The 21,356-nt window shown below is 45.1% G+C and overlaps 1 protein-coding gene across 1 annotated transcript in view; it reads right to left on the bottom strand.

Moving 5' to 3' along the window:
* Positions 1–21,356, bottom strand: part of LOC134346461 (uncharacterized) — a 38,450-nt gene that overhangs the window by 4,529 nt on the left and 12,565 nt on the right. The window contains exons 5-11 of the mRNA XM_063047829.1: positions 16,077–16,406; positions 15,019–15,132; positions 12,408–12,426; positions 12,273–12,310; positions 11,436–11,476; positions 7,231–7,274; positions 157–191 (exon numbers count right to left, since the gene is read on the bottom strand). Of these exons, the coding sequence (XP_062903899.1) occupies positions 157–191; positions 7,231–7,274; positions 11,436–11,476; positions 12,273–12,310; positions 12,408–12,426; positions 15,019–15,132; positions 16,077–16,406 (621 nt within the window). The remainder of the gene's footprint in view (positions 1–156; positions 192–7,230; positions 7,275–11,435; positions 11,477–12,272; positions 12,311–12,407; positions 12,427–15,018; positions 15,133–16,076; positions 16,407–21,356) is intronic.

The following is a 21,356-nucleotide window of genomic DNA, read 5'->3' on the forward strand; positions in this document are numbered from 1 at the left end:
CTGAATATTTTACCCCAGTTCCCATTTTAACCCCACTGAATATTTTACCCCAGTCCACATTTTAACCCCACTGAATATTTTACCCCAGTACCCAAGCACCCCAGAATCCCCTTTGACCCAGTCTCTCCACCATGCTTTGCTACCTGTGATACTCACCTGTCATGTTCATCTCGTTGTCGTCGTAGTCCTGCCTGCCAAAGGAAGTGGGGGAGGATGAGGTTAATGAAACCAGGACTCCGTGCTGGTGGCATTTTACCTTTCTGTGGTGACTGGCGTCAGATTTTTACTTTACGAAACTCAGCATCTTCGCTCTGAGAAGCCCAAGCTACACAATCCCAGTGCTCTTGCCTGCCCTGCTGTTTAATCCCACAAGCAGACTCTGACAAGCCGTGACATGACTTTCTCCTGTTGAAAACCCTCACAATAAGGAGATGGATGTGGTGACCTCTTGTAGTCGGTGCATTGGGGCAGCCCCACAGTATCTTCCTACTCCCACCATTACCTGCTGTACCCGGTGCACAGTGACACTGGCTGCACTGGAGCCGGACCTGAGGTGCATTTTGTAAGAGGAATCTATGCAGTGCCCTCTCCCCCAGTACTGTGTTTCTACCCCACTGTTCTGCAGGAAAAGGAGCAAAACTACTCAACTCATTCAAGAGGTGAGTGAAGTCCTGAAAAATATGTGTAATTTATGCGTTGCTTGAGAATAATGTCAGTACGATAATCACAGGAGATTCTGCAGAAGCTGGACATCCAACACAACACAGACAAATGCCACCCAGCTTCCCTCTCACCTGGTCTCACCCATCACCTGCCAGCTTGTATTCCTTACCCCCACCACCATTCCCTTCTCATTCCTGCTTCTCTCCTTCTCCCCCCCCACCCCCACCCCACTTCCATTTCAGTCACGATGACGGGTCTCAGCCTGAAACAGAGTGTTTGTTCCTCTGCATAGATGCTGCCTGACCTGCTGAGTTCCTCCAGCATTTTGTGTGTAACTCTGTTTACGGGATGCTATGCGATGCTGCTGCAATTAGGTGTTTCATTGCATCCGTGCATATGACAATAAACTCCAGTGTGACTTTTACTCACAGAATTCAACCATGTCAAACGTGACCATTTGGTGTTCTTTTTGGTTATATATTAATCCATATTTTATCATTATTTTAATTGCTTGATTATTTCATTAACATTAAAATTGAATAATAAACATCAAATATTAGAGGAAATGCACTTAAAGTGAGAGGGAGAAAGTTCAGAGGAGATTGTGGAGTACGTATGCATCTCTTAAACTTTGAAATTGATCTCGTGTGGAGCACTTGCATTGGCAGCTCATTCCACACTTTCATGACCCTCTGAGTGAAGAAGTTTCTCCTTAAACTTCTCATCTTTCACAACTTAAGACATGACAAATGGTTATATTCCCACCCAACCTCAATGGAACAAAGTCTCCTTGCAATCATCCTATCGATCTCCCTCCTAATTCTATAGGTTTCAATGAGATCCCCTTTCATCGTTCTAAATTTCAGGGAGTACAGGCACAGAGCCATCAAATGCTCCTCACACCATAACCTGTTAATTCTGGATCATTCTTTTGAACCTCCTCTGGACTGTATCCAGTGCCAACACATCTTTTCTTAGATATGGGGCCCAGAACTGCTCTCAATGCTCCACGTGCGGTCTGACCAATGCCTTATAAAGCCTCAGCATCATGGTCTTCCTTTTATACTCTAATCCTCTTGAAATGAATAATAACTTTTCATTTGCCTTCCTTACCACTGACTCAATCTGTAAGTTCACATTTGGGAATCTTGAACAGGGGCTCCTAAGTCCCACTGCACTTCTAAGTTTTGAATTTTATCGTCATTTAGAAAGTAGTCTATGCCTTTATAACTTCTACCAAATGCATGACCATACACTTTTATAGACCATATTCCATCTGCCACTTTACCCATTTTCCCAGTCTGTCAGAGTCCCTGCTTCCTCAACACTACCTGCCCCTCCTTCTATCATTGTATCATCTGCAAACTTGGCCACAACTCCATAACTTCTGCTATTCAAATTGTTGACATATAACATGAAAAGAAGTGCTCCCAACACTGACCCCTGAGGAACACTACTAGTCACCGGCAGTCAACTAGAATTGGCCCCGCTTATTCCAAACTTCCAACCCTCTTGCCAATCAGCCAACCTTCTGTCCACGTTAGCATCTCTCCTGTTATACCATGGGGTCTTATCTTGTTAATCAGCCTCATGTGTGGCAGCTTTTCAAAGGCCTTCTGAAAATCCACATAAGCAACATCCACATCGGATTCTCCCTTGTCTATCCCGCCTGTTATTTACTTTAAGAATTCAAATAGATTTGTCAGGCAATATTTCTCCTTAAGGAATCAATTCTGAATTTGGTCTATTTTATCATGTGCCTACAAGTACCCTGAAACCTCATTCTTAATAATGGACTCCAACCTCTTCACAACACTGAAGTCAGGCTAACTAGCCTATAATTTCCTCCTTCTCCCTCCCTTCCAGAAGAATGAACTAGCTTACCTATTTCATCTTTTCTCTCTTTATGGATTTTTAGTTGCCTTCTGTTGGTTTTTAAAAGCTTCCCAATCCTCTAATATTTCACTCTTTTGCTATATTATATGCTCCTCTTTTGCTTTTATAGAAATATAGAAACATAGAAAACCTACAGCACAATACAGGCCCTTAGGCCCACAAAGTTGTGCCGACCATGTGCCCGCCTTAGAAATTACTAGGGTTACCCATAGCCCTCTATTTTTCTAAGCTCCATGTACCTATCCTAAAGTCTCTTAAAAGACCCTATCACATCCGCCTCCACCACCGTTGCCGGCAGCCCATTCCACGCACTCACCACTCTCTGCGTAAAAAAACTTACCCGTGACTTCTCCTCTGTACCTGCTCCGGAGCACCTTAAACCTATGCCCTCTTGTGGCAGCCATTTCAGCCCAGGGAAAAAGCCTCTGACTATCCACACGATCAATGCCTCTCATCATCTTGTACACCTCTATCAGGTCACCTCTCATCCTCCATCACTCCAAGGAGAAAAGGCTGAGTTCTCTCAACCTGTTTTCATAAGGCATGTTCCCCAGTTCAGGCAACATCCTTGTAAATCTCCTCAGCACCCTTCCTATGGTTTCCACCTCCTTCCTGTAGTGAGGCGACCAGAACTGAGCACCACACATCAAAGTTGCTGGTGAACGCAGCAGGCCAGGCGGCCTCTCTAGGAAGAGGTACAGTTGACGTTTCAGGCCGAGACCCCTCATCAGGACTAACGAAGTCAGAACTGAGCACAGTACTCCAAGTGGGGTCTGACCAGGGTCCTATATAGCTGCAACATTACCTCTCGGCTCCTAAATTCAATTCCACGATTGATGAAGGGCAATACACTGTATGCCTTCTTAACCACAGAGTCAACCTGCGCAGATGCTTTGAGAGTCCTATGTACTCGGACCCCAAGATTCCTTTGATCATCCACACGCCAAGAGTCTTACCATTAATACTATATTCTGCCATCATATTTGACCTACCAAAATGAACCACTTCACATTTATCTGGGTTGAACTCCATCTGCCACTTCTCAGCCCAGTTTTGCATCCTATCAATGTCCTGCTGCAACCTCTGACAGCCCTCTACACTATCCACAATGCCCCCAATCATCGTGACATCAGCAAACAACCCATCCCACCACTTCCTCATCCAGGTCATTTATAAAAATCACAAAGAGCAAGGGTCTCAGAACAGATCTCTGAGGCACACCACTGGTGAACGACCTCCATGAAGAATATGACCCACCTACAACCACTCTTTGCCTTCTGTGTGCCAGCTGGTTCTGGATCCACAAAGCAATGTCCCCTTGGAACCCATGCCTCCTTACTTTTTCAATAATCCTTTCATGGGGTACTTTATCAAATGCTTTCCTGAAATCCATATACGCTACATCTACTGCTCTTCCTTCATCAATTTGTTTAAACACATCCTCAAAAAATTCAACCAGGCTCGTACGGCACGACCTGCCCTTGACAAAGCCATGCTGACTATTCCTAATCAGATTATACTTCTCCAAGTATTAATAAATCCTGTCTGCCAGGATCTTCTCCATCAACTTACTAACCACAGAAGTAAGACTCACTAGTCTATAATTTCCTGGGCTATCTCTACTCCCTTTCTTGAATGAGGGAACAACATCCACAACCCTCCAATCTGCTGGAACCTCTCTGGTCCCCATTGATGATGCAAAGGTCATCACCAGATGCTCAGCAATCTATTCCCTTGCCTCCCACAGTAGCGTGAGGTAGATCTCATCCGCTCCTGGCGACCTATCCAACTTGTTGCTTTCCAACATCTCCAGCACATCCTCTGTCTTAATATCTACATGCTCAAGCTTTTCAGTCCGCTGCAAGTGATCACTACAAACACCAATATCCTTTTCCATCGTGAATAGTGAAGTAACGTATTAATTAAGTACCTCTGCTATTTCCTTCGTTTCCAGACACACTTTCCCACTGTCACACTTGATAAGTCCGATACCTTCACGTCTTATCCTCTTGCTCTTTTCATAGTTGTAGAATACCTTGGGGTTTTCCTTAATCCTGCCCGCCAAGGCCTTCTCCTGGCCCCTTGCAATCAACTTTGGCCAGCTGCACACTCATGCCTCGGTAACTCCCTTTAATCCACTGTAATACTGATACATCTGAGTTTATATTCCCCCTCTGAAAATATAGGGTGAATATATCATATTAAAGTCACTACCTTCCAAAGGTTTCTTTGCTTTAAGGTCCGTTATCAAATCTGGTTCATTACACAACACCCAATCCAGAATCGCCTGTCCCCCACTGGGTTCAACCACAAGCTGATCTAAAATGTCATCTTGCAGGAATTCTATGAATTCCCTCTCGGGATCCAGCACCAATCTGATTTTCCCAATCTACCTGCACATGGAATTCCACCAAGACTATCGTAACATTACCCTTGTTAAATGTCTTTTTGAGTTCCTGTTGAAATCTATAACTCACATCCCAGCTTCTGTTCAGGAGCCTGTGTATAACTTGCATCAGAGTCTTTTGAGCCTTGCAGTTTCTTAACTTTACCCATAAGAACTCTACATCTTCCAACCCTATGGCACTGCTTTCTAAGGATTTCATTTCATTTTTTACCAGCAGTGTCACCCCACCCCCCTGCCTACCTGCCTGTCCTATTGGTACAAGGTGTATTCTTGGATGTTAAGCTGCCAATTATGATCTTTCTGCAACGTGATGCCCACAATATCACATCTGCCAATCTCTAATTGTGCCAAAGATAATCTAATTTATTCTGTATAACGTGCAATAAATGGCAACTCCTTTGCTTGCATCCTCGGAAACAGCTCTATTTCTATCTTTTTTCCCTTTAAAGGTTCTTCTGAAGACCCTGACCTGGAGTTACTTTCTAACTTTGTGGGAATGGGACCCACTCTCAGGGTCTCACGGCCAGCTGTTTGTTAATATCCCAAGGACGCGGCCTGGAAGACTAGTGTGCCTTCAGGTTACCGGATTTTCATGGCTCTGGAGATGAGTTGGTTCAAGGCCAGTGTCCCTGACTGAGGAGTCGCAGGAAAACACAGATCATTGGAAGCTGTGGGCTAGCTGCTGGCTGTGTGCCCAGAGACCTGAGTTCTTTGGGCAGAGAGCTCGGAAAAAACGCCAAAACAGACTTTTAAAATCCTATTATCAGTGAGTTGTCTCGCCTTTCATTGTGAAACAGGGACACCTCTTTTTCCCTGATTCAGGAAAGAGAGACGCTGTGGTATGTCAAATTAGTAGTGAATGAGTAGTCTTTGGAGTACTGCAAGTCTGTGTCTTTATTGATATTTTGCTGTACGTTTGACTGCTTGGTGGAGTGCGCCGATGCTTTTCACTGGTGGGGAAGGGGGGACTCGCTGCCCTGCTGCTGCTTGTGCGTGGGAGGGGGAGCTGGTAGGGGGTCTTTGGGGTTCAAACGTTTAACTGTCAATCATTCTTTGGGGCACCCCTCTGTTTTCGTGGATGTTTATTGAGAAAAAGAATTTCAGGATGTATTGTATATATTTCTCTGACATTAAATGTACCCATTGAACCTGTTGAAATATAACATCTGAGTCCCGTATTCATCACTCTTTTTGATTTTGACTCCATGTTACACTTCAACCCATCCCACTGACTACAATTTTGCACTATCACCTACATAATCTCATGACACAATGCATCGACTTGAATACCAACTTCTCCATCCTCAGACCTATCACTAAGGTTCCCATCCCCTTGCCGAATTAGCTTAAACCCTCCCCAACAGTTCGAGCAAACAGGCCTGGAGTCACGTGTGCACATAGGTCTAGGGTCAGGTGTGAACATGTACCCCTCTGGGTCAGGAATACACACAGGTGCCAGATCAGGTATATACAAGCTCCAGGTCAGGTGTGTACGCAGACCTGAGCATGTACAGGCTGGGGATAAGTGTGCAAACAAGCTTGTGACATGTGCATGGGCAGACCTGAGAACAGGTAATGCAGTAGTCCGAGAGGACAGGCATAGTGTCAGGTGTGTGCATAGGCCTGGCTTGGCTACAGTCACTCTCTCTGATTCAGGTACGTATACATGCAGATGCATACATGGGCTCAGGGTCAGGCACATATACAGACAGAGATCAAATATGTAAAAAGACCCAGTGGTCAGGTACAGACACACGCCTAGTGGAATCTTAATGCAGAAGCCTGAGGTTCGGTTTGTGCACAGCCTGGGATCAGGAGCACAAGCTCAGGTCTGTGCACTGTCCAGATACACCGACCTGTAGTTCACATCCAGAGACAGGTTAAAGTTCACACCAGTTATCAGGGACTCTGAGCAAGATAAAACCCCCTTCCCTGGGGAAATCCCACCCTCCCCAATGACACACACCACCCCTCACATTGTACACCGTGACCCTCTCTACCTTATTACTTTCCTACCATGATGTCAGGGCACCAGGCTTCACCGCTTCATCTTGCTAGTCCAGTCTGCTCACTGGATGGACAACAAGCTGTACCGTTACCTGATAATGAACTCTCTTCAGCAGAGGGTCAGTTTGCGGATGGCGATCCATCTCCCTGCTTCCCTGCTGAATAGAGCACGCAGACAGCAGTGTAACACTGGACCCTGGGTAATGCTCCATTTGGGCCAAGCCAACTAATCTAGCGGTGGCTGAATCCATACTCACATTTGCATTGGTGGGCAGATCAATTCGTCTTCTGGCTGGAACTCCTAAAGAAGGAAAATTAAGCCATGTCACAGATCATAACACCGTAAGACATAGGAGTATAAGACCCTAGACATAGAAGCAGAATTGGGCCATTCAGCCCTTCGAGTCTCCTCTGCCATTCCATTCTGGATGATTCAGGATCCCACTCAACCCCACACACCTGCCTTCTCGCCATATCCTTTGATGCCCTGACTGATCAGGAAACGATCAACTTCTGCCTTAAATATACTCACGGATTTGGCCTCCACTGCAGTCAGTGGCAGAGCATTCTACAGATTCATTACTCTCTGCCCCAGAAAAATCATTACTCTGTTTTAAAGGGCGGCCCCTCAAATTTGAGGCTGTGCCCTCTAGTTCTGGATACACCCACCCAAGGAAACATGCTCTCGACTTAAACCCTATCTAGTCCTTCCAACATTTGGTAGGTTTCAATGAGAGATCCTCCCACCTCCGCATGCTTCTAAATTCCAGTGAGTACAGGCCCAAAGCTGCCAAAAGCTCCTCATATGTTAACCCCTTCATTTCTGGAATCATCCTTGTGAACTGCCTCTGGAATCTCTCCAATGACAACACATCCTTTCTGAGGTATGGGGCTCAAACCTGTTGACAACTGTTGACAATGCTCCAAGTGTGGCCTGACTAGTGTCTTATAAATGGTCAGCATTATCTCCTTGCTTTTAGATTCGATTCCCCTTAAAGTGAATGCCAACATTGCATTTGACTTCTTTACCACAGACTCAACCTGTAATTTAACCTTCTGGGAGTCTTGCACGAGGACCCCTAGGTCCCTCTGCACCTCTGATGTCTGAATTTTCTCCCCATTTAGATAATAGTCTGCACTATTGTTCATTTTACCAAAATACATTATCATTCAGTTCCCAACACAGTATCGCATCTGACACATTTTTGCCCGTTCTTCCAGTTTGTCAAAGCCCTACTGCAATTGCATTGCTTCCTCAGCACTACGTACCCCTTCACCTTCTTTACCACAAAGCCATCAATTCAACTATCTAAATCATTGACAAACAATGTGAAAAGTTGCAGACCCAATACTGACCCCTGAGGAACACAAGTAGTCATTGGCAGCCAACGAGAAAAGGCCCTCTTTATTCCCACTCACTGTCCCCTGCCTGTCAGCTATTCCTTTATCCATCCATATCTCTTTCCTTTAATGTCATTGGATTTTATCTTGTTAAGCAGCCTCTTGTGTGGCACCTTATCAATCGCCTTCTGAAAATCTGAATAAATGACATCTACTGCCTTCCCTTTGTTCACCCTGCTTGTAACTTCCTCAAAGAACTCTACCAGATTTCCCAGGCAAGATTGCCCTTCACAGAAACCATGCTGACTTTGACTTACTTTATCATTAACCTCATCTTTAACAATGGGCAACAGTTTCCCAACCACTGGGGTTAGGCTAACTGGCCTATAATTTCCTTTCTTTTGCCTCTGTCTTCTTCAAGAGTGAAGTGACATTTTCAATCTTCTAGTCCTCTGCGACCATGCCAGAATCAAGTGATTCTTGAAAGATTATGCTCAATGCATGTTTTATTCTATGACATCAAGAGATTTTAAAAATTCCAAGGTCAAGTTTATTGTTCGATGCACAAGTACAGTATGTGCATGTACAGGTGCAATGAAAAGCTTCCTTGCAGCAACATCACAGGCATCAGCATCAGGTACACAACATTCACAGAAAAATATATGTTAAACATAAAACATACACAACATAGAAACGTGAGAAAGTCTGCAGATGATGGAAATCCAAAGTGACACACACAAAGTGCTGGAGGAACTCAGCAGGTCAGGCAGCATCTATGGAAAAGAATAAACTGTCGACGTTTCAGACCGAGGCCCTTCTTCAGGACTCAGAAGGAAGGGGGAAGATACCAGAATCAAAAGGTGGGGGTGGGGGGTAGAGAATGAGTCTAGTTGGAAGTGTTAGGTGAAGCCAGATAGATGGGAAAGGTCAAGGACTGGAGAAGGAAGAATCAGATAGGAGAGAAAAGTGTACCAGGGGAGGAAAGGAACCCAGAGGGAAGAAATAGGCAGGTGAGAAGAAGTAAACGGTCAGAAAGGGGAATAGAGGAAGTTGGGGGGGGGGGGATTTGCTTCCCAGAAGGAGAAATCAATATTCATACCATCAGATTCGAGGGTACTCAGATGGAGTATAGGGTGTTACTCCTCCACCCTGAGGTTGGCCTGACCTTGGCACGAGGAAGCCATAGATCAACACGTCAGAATAGTAATGGGATATTGTAATTAACCTGTTTGGCCACCAGGGAGTCCTGCTTCTTGCGGATGATGAGGAGGTGCTCGACGAAGCAGTCCCCCAATTTACAACATGTCTCACCAATGCAGAGGAGGCCATATCAGGAGCACCAGACATAATAGATGTCCCCAGCAGATTCGCACGTGAAGTGTTGCATCATCTGGAAGGACTGTTTGGGGCCCTGAATGGAGGTGAGGGAGGAGGTCTAAGGACAGGTGTTGGGTTGGCATGGACTAGATTAGTCGAAGAATAGAATAGAATTGAACTTTATTGTCATTGCTCAAGACAACGAGATTGTGGTGCTACTGTACTCCAGTCCGTGCAAAACAGATATTTACAATGCATGTGGCATGGCTTAGTTAAACAAAAACAATACTTACATGCAACAAATGACTTTGCTAGTCCATAATACTCAAAGGCCATTGTCATTATTAGAAGAACCTGTTTTTGTGTTATAGTGCTCGATGGATCCAATTATTTAAATGAAAACCCAATTAGAGTGAATATAAAGTCCATTGTTGTGCAAATGTTGTTATACTGAGGTGGTGATTAGGGTTGTGTAGTTTGGCTCAAGAACCAAATGTTTCCTGATCAGACAAGGAATAATATCCATGAATTATATAAGGAAAGGGGTCCGGCATCTTTTGTGGAGTTAGTGCGATCTCCCTGGGTCAATAGAGGAGGCAGAGATCACTTTAGGTCAATAACGGTGATCAAGAGAATCGTAGTTACACACAGGACAATGGATAGAATGGAGGGAAGTGAACCATGTACAGGTGGAGGAGATGAGTGTAATTAGACACCATTAGTTTAATTAGTCCAGCATTAACTGTGGGCTGAAATCTTGTTCCTGTGGTCTACTGTTTGACATTCTATGTCCTATGTCCTTTGTTCCGAGAACAGCTTCTTCCCCATTGCTGTCAGAGTTTTGAACGATTCGCCTCTTTCATGTCCCTGTCCCGGTGGTCCTGCTGCTTCCCGAACCTTTAATTCTATCTAATCACTTCAGAGGTCAAATACATTTATTATTGAAGAACATATACTGTTTCCCCCCTTGAGAATAATTTTCTTGCGAGGATTTACAGGAAATTAGAGAAATACAACAGAATTTATGACAAACTATGACGAACAAAGGCTGACAAACAACCAGGGTGCAAAAGAAGGCTTATAATAAACAAAAATAAATAAGTGATATTGAATTTGTAAGTTCTTGAAAACGAATCTATTGGTTGTGGAGTCAGTTTAGCGCTGAGGTGAGTGAGATTGTTCACACTGGTTCAGGAGCCTGATAGTTGTAGGGCAGGGTTTGAAACCTGGGATCCACGGACCCCTTGCCTAATAGTATTAGTCCATGGCATAAAAAAAGATTGGGAACCCGTGTTGTAAGGTAATAACTGTTCCTGAACTGGCAGCATGGGACTTAAGGCTCTCGTACTTCATGCTTTATGTTAGTAGTGAGAAGACAGCATGGCTTGGATGGTGGGATCCTTGATAATGGATGCTCCTTTCTTGTGGCAGTGCTCCTTGTAAATAAGGTGAAGCAGAGACTTCCGCAAAAGAGAAAAAACACAGAGATGAGCACTTGAAGCTTTTCTAAGCAAAATGAACTAGTTATCCACATCCTCCCTCATCGCGAGCAATCCCCACTTATGATATCCAGTCTCTCTCGCTCTCCACGCTTTTATTCTCTCTACCCATACCCTCCTCACAGCAATCCAATCTAAGCTATGTTTTCAATTTTGCCCAGTTCTGTTGAAAACCCACTATTCCAGAACTTTAACTCTGCTTGATTCTCTGGAGATCCTGTTTAACCTGCTGAATACCCCAGCATTCTTTGATTTTATTTCGGATTTCTAGCATCTGCGGGCTTTTATTTTGCTTTACGACTTACCATCCAAGGTCCTTCCTCCAATGGGGGTGGAGGTAAATCATCTGTAAAATTAATGATGTGCATATTAATGCAGACACTGGCAGATTTACGACTATCCTCTGCTTTCTACAGGCACCCACACTCTCTGCGTAAAGAACTTACTTCTGACATTCCCCCTATACTTTCCTCCAAACACCATAAAATTATGGCCCCTCATATTAGTGAGTTCAGCCTTGGGAAAGAGTTCACTTGATCTCTGCCTCTTATCAGTTTGTATTTCTCTATCAATCCACCTCTCTCCTCCTTCGCTCTAAAGAGAAAAGCCCTGGCTGACTTAGCCTATCCTCTCCAATCCACGCAGCATTGTGGTAAATAATGATGCGATGAGAACTTAATAGAAACATCGAAAACCTACAGCACAATACAGGCCCTTCAACTCACAATGCTGTGCTGAACATGTACTCATGTTAGAAATTACCAAGGGTCACCCATAGCCCTCTATTTTTCTAAGCTCCATGTACCTATCCAGGAGTCTCTTAAAATACCCTATCATTTCCACCTCCACCATCGTTTCCGGCTGCCCATTCCACGCACTCATCACTCTCTGCATAAAAAACTTACCCCTAACATCTCCACACATCTCAACACAATACACAAAGGGTTTTATAGAGCTGCAGATTGCCAAGGGCGCGAGGCTAAGTGGTGGAAGGCGGGGTTAATTCTGATGAGTATCCACAGGTCAGCATGGACAAAAAGGGCCGAATGGCCAGGTCCTATGCTGTATTACACTCTAACTAACATCACAGACAAGTCTGCCTAATACACTCACACGGATTGGCTTTGAGGGCTTTTACTTACCCGCTGCGGTGCTGTCGTTCAGAGTAGATAGCTCCTGTCTGAAGAGAAAAAGTGGAAAAGGTTTATTCCATATGAGTCCCTTTACATTGCAATGGCACACATTCTGTAAAACACGAGTTTGTAGCAAGCACTCACCTTTGAACCTGGAGAGAATCTGTGAAGGGAAGGAGAGAAGAAAGATACTGATTAGTCAATAAACACAAGTGATTCTGCAGATGCTGGAAGTCCAGAGAACCACACTCAAAATGCTGGATGAACTCAGCAGGTCAGGCAGCACTTATGGAAAGCAATAAACAGTCGATGCTTCTGGTCAAGAGCCTTCAACAGGACTGGAAAGGAAGGTGGTAGAAGCCAGAACAAGAAGATAATGTGAGGGGAAGGGAGTGGAGTACAAACTGCCAAGTGATAGGTGAGACCAGGTGAGGGGGAAGGTGGGCAGGTGATGGAGGGCGCATGAAATAAGAAGCTGGGGGGAGGGTGATAAGCAGAACAGGTGAAGGGCTGAAGATGAAGGAATCTGACAGGAGAGGACAGAGGATAATTGAAGGGAAGGACAAGGGGCATCTGAGGAAGGAGATGATTGGGTAAAGAGGAGGAAAGGGGCTGAGAGGGTAACCAGAATGAGGAATGGAAAAAGAGAGAAGGAGAGAAGCGGAGAGAAACCAATGTTAATGCCACCAGGTTGGAGGCTACCTACATGGAATATGAGGTGTTGCTCCTCCACCCTAAGTTTGGCCTCATTGTGGCGGTAGAGGAAGCCATGGACAGTCATGTCAGAATGGGAATAGGAAGTCAAATTGAAATGAGTGGTCACCAGGAGTGTGCTTGTTCACAGTTCCACCCAGGAGGGAAAGGTGGCTTCAGAATGCACTGGTTTCCCACTTAGCACTCATAACCGAGTCAGTTGTATCATATGGATACTTGCCTCCATTGGGCAGCACAGGGAGTATAAAAGAGGACTGGAGGACTGTGCACAATTCAGGTACCACGCTGAAGGAAGGATGTGATTGCACTGGAGAGGGTGCAAAGACGATTTACGAGGATGTGACCCACTGCCACTCATTTAGAAATAAATTGTTCTTGGTCTTTTCATTCTTGTTTATGTTATTTTTATTTAGGGACACAGGGCAGTAACAGACCCTACCAGCCCAACGAGACTGCTCTGTGCAGTTACCCCCACGTCACCAATTAACCTGACAACTTGTATGTCTTTAGGATGTGGAGGGAACTGCTGCACCCAGTGGAAACCTACGCGTTCACGGGGAGAACACACAAATTCCTTAGAGTCAGTGGAAGGAATTGTGCCACCCCTTTGCTGGCACTGTAACAGTGTTACAGGAACCACAATGTCACCGCGTCACCCCACTATTCTACCTTCACTGTCCCTGATGAGCATTTCTTTTTGCACTACGATGCATTGCACTGCTCTCCTTGCACCAGGCTGTTGTCTTGTCCTCATGGCTGTATTTGTTGTTGTATTTAATGTTAAGACGTACACCAGTGAGCTTCAAACAGGGAAGGAATTTCATCGCATCTTGGAGTGTTTGACAATAAATTTATCCAGCCTAGTCATCAGAGAAAGCTGCAGAATTGGGCACAATTACAATTAGATGCTGACTGACAGGGTCTTGTGCCTCTTGATCGCACTGATGTTCAATACTGGGACCCACCAACTCGAGACAGTCCGGTATTCACGGGTGTCCTTCGTGTAAATTTTCACCCACATTACTAACCTTTGTGCACAGAGGAGAGGCCTAAACTCTGAATGTACTTCATCGCCATGACAGTATCGCTGGATTTCAAGCACGGAGCAGAGTCCTGGACTCGGAGTGCACCTTCTCAACTATCCACATCACTGGGTGCAGAGTGGAGTGCTGACCTCTACCTCCTTCATGTCCCTGTCTATGTCCATACACCTTAATCTGACCCCTAACTCCATTCACTGTCCTGAAAACCATTCCTACAAACTTAAAAGCACAACAAAGTCTGAGCCATGATCTCAAGAGATACCACAGCTCGCACCATTATGACCAAAGATTTATGGGCCATCTCAGTCAGCAGAGATGAGTTGGGCTGAAGGACCTGTGTCTGTGCTGTTGAGTCACAGCTCTACTACCTCAATTGCCCTGCTCATCTACACATGCTGGTGAACCCCTTGGGCTTTCCAGATGTTCCTCACCTTTAAGGATATAAGGCATTGGTCAAAGAACATTGGCAGTGTTGTGTGCAGTTTTGGGCTCCATATCTGAGAAACAATGTGCTGGCATTGGAGAGGATCCAGAGGAGAATGACAAAACTAATCTGAGAATGAAAGAGTTAATGTATGAGGATTGTTCACCGTACTCGCTGGAGTTTAGAAGGATGGTGGGGAGGGATCTTACTGACATCTATCAAATACTGAAAGGCCTAAACAAAGTGAATTTGGAGTGGATATTTCCAATATTGAGAGAGTCTTGGACCAGAGGGCACCGCTCAGAATAGGAGATAAGAAGGAGCATTTTTAGCCAGAAGATTCATTGCCACAGATGAATGTGGAGGCCACATCATTGGGTATATTGAAAACACAAGATGATAGGTTGAGTATTGGTTTCTAAGGTTATGGAGGAAGGCAGGAGAATGGTGTTGAGAGGGAAAACAAATCCCTCAATGTGGAATGGTAGAGTAATTCATTGGGCCGAATGGCCAAATCCTGCTATGTCTGATGATCCTATACTGGCCATAGAGGTAAATGATTCAGCCTCCTTACTGTCTACGCTGCGTAGTTTTCTACGAAACAGGATGCTGATGAGCAGGATGCTCCCTGATATTCCAAACACTGTGGACAGGATCACCAGGAGAATTGTGACAAATTTCATTTTGCCTGTGGGGGAGAAAACATCTCAGAACACACGAGCACAAATGGGCCATTTGGCCCTTCGAGACTGGTGAAGCACGCAATGATATGGCAACTGACCTGAAAGTATTTAACCCCACTGGTGAAATCATTCCTGTCCCTTCCACACCCCCTCCTCACTATTCCAGGGCAGGAACAACAGGGAAGTTGCACTTCCAATAATTATATAGGATGACCAAAAGTTAATAAAGTCACATCGAACGTTGATCTAACATTTATACGTCCTACACTAATCCCATTTATTTTCCTATTAATTTTACTGATAACCGAACCTCCCCACCTTTTCTTCAAATCCATCCAACTTTTACTACTTCGCAACACACTGAGGGCAATTTAGAGCAATCAATTAAACCACTGACCCACACATCCTTGGGGTGTGGGAGAAAACTAGAGCAATCGGAGGTGGGGGTTGGCCACACCATCACAGGGAGAATCCATCGAGAATAGGATAGGATAGGACAGTGCCACACCTAGTCCCAGAGGGGGAAGATGGTGGTGTGTGACTGACTGCTTCACTTCGACCCAGAGTGGGAGAGAACACCTTGTAACTCACTGCCCCACCCAGTCACAGAGGGAAGAGGACAGTGTGTGACCCACTGCCGTACTGGGTACCAGTGTGAGGGAGGATCGTGTGTGACCCATTGCCACTCTTCTATAATCTGCACACTGAGCCAATCATTGTTGATGGGTTGATAAGTGTATGATCTCCAGCCAGTCACCCCAATGTAATTCTTGTTATCTGCAGTCTCCCATCTACATTCAGCAATGGTCAGCCGGTCCCGTTGGTGATGACACTGGAAGTGAAGGTAGGAAACCGGACAGGGCTCCATGAGTAGAAAGTTGATGGGGGAGGGTGTGTGTCGGTGGGTGGTAATAAACTCAGTGTTGTCTCGGACTGTGGAACCACTCACGTGTGTGACTGACTGTCAGCCATACTCCTTCTCCGATTTCCTCGCCAATCCCGTCTATCCGTACTTTGCAGTAATACATTCCAGAATCGCTCTCCCTCACATCCACCAGCTTAATGGAAGCTTTGAAGGAATCCTCCTGGTCAGGCCCAAGGACGCGACCTGCAAACTCTGCCGTCCCGTTGGAGACTTCGGATGTGTTCCGGTACCAGCTGTAGAACACGGTGTCTCTGGTGTGATTGGCATTATGGCTACAAACTATGAGGACCGTTTCACCCTCACCTGCAAATATACTGGACTGGCCTTGCGTAACCGTGAAACTCTTGCTTTTTGCTGCAATGGAAAAAGGAGAAAGTCAATGCTTCCCATTTGGAAGTTGGCCATTGGAGTGAGAATTAAGGCCCAGTGTTAAAGACTGGACACATTCAACATTTGAGATTGTTTGTTGTCAATCGTCAGTACAAGAGTTTAAAGGAGGATGAAATCATTGTTTCTCCAGTTCTGATGCAGCATCAGAAGGAGACAATAAGCATAAAAACAAAACAAAAAAATATATAAATATGCACTCATCCTATAAAACACAATGTACAAGAAACTGTAAAGTGACGGTGCATGGGAAGGGTGCTGAGGGCTGTGGAGAGGAGTGGCTGATGTGGATGTAGTGGTGGTGAGGTGGGTTAATGGTGGAGGTGTTGGTCAACCTGATAACATTGGGTGAAGTATGTGCTTTTGAGTCTGGTGCGTGATGGTGGATATGCCAATACCGAGGACGTGTTCTGCATTTTGAAGGGCTCATATGACAAGCTCTTCATTGGCTTGTCATATGAAAAGTGTTTGATGGCTCTGGGTCTGTATTCACTGGAATTCAGAAGAACAAGGGGTGACCTCATTGAAACCTATCGAATAGTGAAAGGTCTTGATAGAGTGGATGTGGGGAGGATGTTTCCTATGGAGGAAGAGTCTAAGACCGGAGGACACAGCCTCAGAATAGAGGGGCGTCCTTTTTGAATGGAGATGAGGAGCAGTTTCTTGAGCCATTGAGTGGTTAATCTCTGGAATTTGTTGCCACAGACAGCTGTGGAGGCCAAGTGTTCATGTATATTTGAGACAGAGGTTCTTGATTGGTCAGGACATGAAGAGACACAGAGAGAAGGCAGGGTATTGAGGCTGAGAGGAAAATGGATCAGACATGATGAAATAACGGAACAGACTCTTCCAAATGAGGCCAAATGGACTAATTCTGCACCTATGTCTTATGGTCTTATTTTAACGACCTGATGTAAAGTCGTCCTATCCATCACTGTGTTAAGATGCTTTCTACTGTGCATCCAAAGATGTTCCATAATCTGGGCTTCTGAATTTACCTCTGTAACTCCATCCTTGACATCCTCACTGGGAGACCAGGGTCTGTGTGGGTTTGAAATAATATCGCCGCCTCTCTGACAATCAACACTGGTGTACCTCAAGGATGCATGCTTGGCCCACTGCTCTACTATCTCTACACTGACAAGTGTGTGGCTAGGCACAGCTCAAATACAATCGATAAATTTGCTGTCTTCACAATTATTCTTGGCAAAATTTTAGATGGTGATGAGGAGGTGGACAGGAGTGAGAAAGACCAGCTGGTTAGTGGTGTTACAACAACAAACTTGAATTTAATATCAATAAGACCAATAAATTGATTGTGTACTTCATGAAGGGGAAGTCAAGGGAACACACCCCAGTCCTCATCAGAAGTGGAAAGGGTGAGCGGTTTCAAGTTCGTGGGTGTCACCATCCCTGTGGATCTATCCTGGCCCCAGGATATTGATCCAATGACACAGAAGGTACAACATATTCAATATTGTATTCGGACTCTTTGGAGATTTGGTACGTCATCAAAGATACTTGCAGATTTGTAGATTTCTACAGATGTGCTAACTGTTTGCATTACTGCCTGACATTGAGCGGCCTCTGCACAGGACTGGAAAAAGTTGCATAAAGTTTTATTTATATTGCAATTTACAGATTTTATTATTACGTATTGCTGCAGCTGTAAAACAACACATTTCATGACATATGCCAGTGATATTAAACCTGATTCCATTCTCATTCTCATCCTAACATGCTTCATCATTGTGTGCTATGGAAGTTTGTGAGTATTGATGTCCAGCTCTCTTCAGAATTCTCAGAAAATTGAGATTTCAGTGAGAGACCATCAGTCTCTCTCTGAGATGCATGGAATATCTTCCCCTGTCAGGGAGCATTGTCCTAGGGGCGTGGGGTCCAGTCTCAACAAAGCAGCTGGCTATTTGGATAGATGGCTCCATGGGCTGGAGAGCCTTAGGATGGTTATAGAGGCTGAGTTGCAGAGTATATTCAAGCAGAGATTGACAGATTCTGCCTTCCACCACTGTGATTTTGGAACCAGAGTTTTCCCATACTAATGAAGAACACACCAGATGCTGGAGGAACTCAGAGGGCCGGGCAGCAGCTGTGGGGGGAGAAATTTCCAGTCGTCTGGACTGAAAGACTGAAGAGATGTGGCCAGAAACAAAAAGATAATGGGGAAGGGGTAGAGCAAGTGCAGGTGGATCCAGGTGAGGAGGAGGTGATAGGCAGCAGGGGGAAGGAAGGTGGAGGTAGCCATGGAGGCTGGGAGGTGGTAGGTAGCTGTGACAAAGTACTGCAGATGTTGGAGTTTTAGAACTCAGGTCTCAGCATTTCATTATTGTGCAGTTTGTTGTCTTTTGTTTGTAGGGATAACGGAGTAGATCAGGAGGAGGGGAAAAGGGTCAGAGGTGGAGCAGTTTGCAGGAAGTTGAAGAATTCAAAGTTCACACTGTCCGCTTGTGGACAACCCAGGGGGAAGTGGAAAATGACGTTCCTCTAGCTTGCGTTTGAGCTGACCCTGACTGAGGAGACTGAGGATAGATGTGTTGGTATGGAAATGTGGAGTGGAAATGAAATGGGTAGCAAATGACAATGGGGACATCATCCATACAAGCTTGAGTGAGCTTTTGTCAGTCACCATGGAAGCAACAAGTTGCCCAAATATCCTGCCAGCATCCTTCAAGGAGACAAATGGATGATCTCAAACTGGGAATTTATCGCTCAATACTTCCAGGCCCCTCTGAAAGTTGCTGCCCAGTTCAAGGTCCAAGGAGGGGGATATAATTTCCCCACGTGGTGGGTAATCTGGCAGACTTCAGAAAGGGTAAGATGAGAGAACACGAACCAATCTGTACAGAGGGATCGGAAGTGGACAGAGTGAGCAATGTCAAGTTCCTGGCTGTCAATATCTCTGAGGATCTAACCTGGCCGCAACATATTGATGCAGTGATAAAGGAGGCAAGGCAGCAGCTGTATTTTATTAGGAATTTAGGGAGATTTGTTTTGTTACCTAAAACACTTGAAAATTTCTACTGATGTACCATGGGGAACATCTTGACAGGCTGCGTCACTGTCTGGTATGGGTAGGGGGTGGGGAGGTGTGCTACTGCACAGCATTGAAAGAAGCTACAGATATTTGTAAAACTAGTCACCTCCATCTTGGGTACCAGCCTCCGCAGTATCTAAGACATCTTCAAGCAGTGGTGCCTCCGAAAGGTGGCGTCCATCATTAAGGACCCCCATCACCCAAGACATGCCCTCTTCTCATTGTTACCATCGGGAAGGAAGCACAGAAGCCTGAAGGCTCACACACTCAGCGGTTCAGGAACAGCTTCTTCCCTCTGCCATCTAATTTCTCAATGGATTTTGAACCCATGAACACTACCTTATATTTTTAAAAATTATTTCTGTTTTTGCACGATTTTTAAATTAAGTATTTAATATACATTTATACTTACTGTAATTGATCTGCTTATTTATTACGTTTTCTACATGATCAGGTATGGCATTGCATGCCGCTTAAGTTAACAAATTTCACAACATTTGCCGGTGATATTAAACCCGATTCTGATACTGATTCCGTTTCTGGTTCTGATCCTGCCATCAGTCAGAGTTGGCATTGGGGGTAGAAACTTTAGAAGAATGAGGTGGTAAAACGTGAGCAGAAATATTTTAACAAAGACTGTGATTGGGCTATGGACTGGACAGTTCAGTAGCCTCTATTTAAAAAAAAATTAGACAGTACTGTACAGGAACGGGCCCTTCGGTAAACAATGTTGTGCCAAACTAATTGGTGAACAGATGTCCAATTAAACTAACCCTTCTCAACATAATGTCCGTATCCCTCATTTCCTGCACATCCATGTGCCTGTTTAAGAGCCTGTTGAATGCCTGATTGCATCTGTCTGTGAAAAACACTTGCCCACACTTCTCCTTTGAACATATCCGCTCTCACTTAAAGTTCATGCCCTCTGGAATCGGACATTTTCCCCCTGTGACAATGATATCAATTGTCTGCTCTGCTCTGTCTCTAATAAGCTATAAACCTCTATCAGCTTAGAGGCATCAGCGGCAACGGAAGACAGGCGGATCACCGCCAAACGCGCTGAGTCCTTTCTCCTTGTGTGAGGGTTTTTCTTTAAAACCGTAGCTGGTGCACAGGAGCAGGAAGTATCGGAGGCATCGGCAGCAGTGGAAGGCAGGCAGAGCACCACCAAACGTGATGAGTTCCTTCTCCTTGTGAAGGGATTTTCTTATTTTTTAAACCATAAAAGAGACATCGTGTCCAGCGGAGAGACCATCTTTGAAGTGGCAATCGTCAGAGTGGGACAAGAAGAGGCTGAGGCCAAAGAAACAGGTAGGAAGGGTAGGTTATTTCCTTTCGTTATTGCTGATTTGGTCTTGGCTGCCCATAGTCCAGTGGAGGCAGGATGGCAGATATGGCAGTGGAATGTTGCTCTTGCAGGATGAGGGAATTCATGGAACCTGATAGTCTCCCTGATGTCTACACCCGTGGGAAGTGCAGCCAACTCCAGTTCATGAAAGACCACATTAAAGAGCTGGAACTGGAGGTAGATGAACTAAGGATCATCCGGAGGGAGGCAAACTGATAGATAAGACTATTGAGTTACACCCAGAGTGCAGAATTCAGGGAGTAGATGGGTGAACACCGAAAAGATAAAGAGAGAAAGAAATCAGTGCAGGGCCCCCCTGTGACCAATCCCCTCAGCAACAGGTATAACCCTTTGGATATTGCTGAGGGGGATGACCTATCTGGGCAAGGCAGCAGCAGCCGGACCAGTAGGACTGTGGTCAGCTCTGAGTCTCAGAAGAGTAGGGTGAAGTCAGGCGAAGCAATAGTCATCGGGGACTTGATAGTTAGGGTGAGAGATAGGAAACTCTGTGGCAGCA

The sequence above is a fragment of the Mobula hypostoma genome, chromosome 5 (assembly GCF_963921235.1).
Source record: "Mobula hypostoma chromosome 5, sMobHyp1.1, whole genome shotgun sequence".
NCBI lineage: Eukaryota > Metazoa > Chordata > Chondrichthyes > Myliobatiformes > Myliobatidae > Mobula > Mobula hypostoma.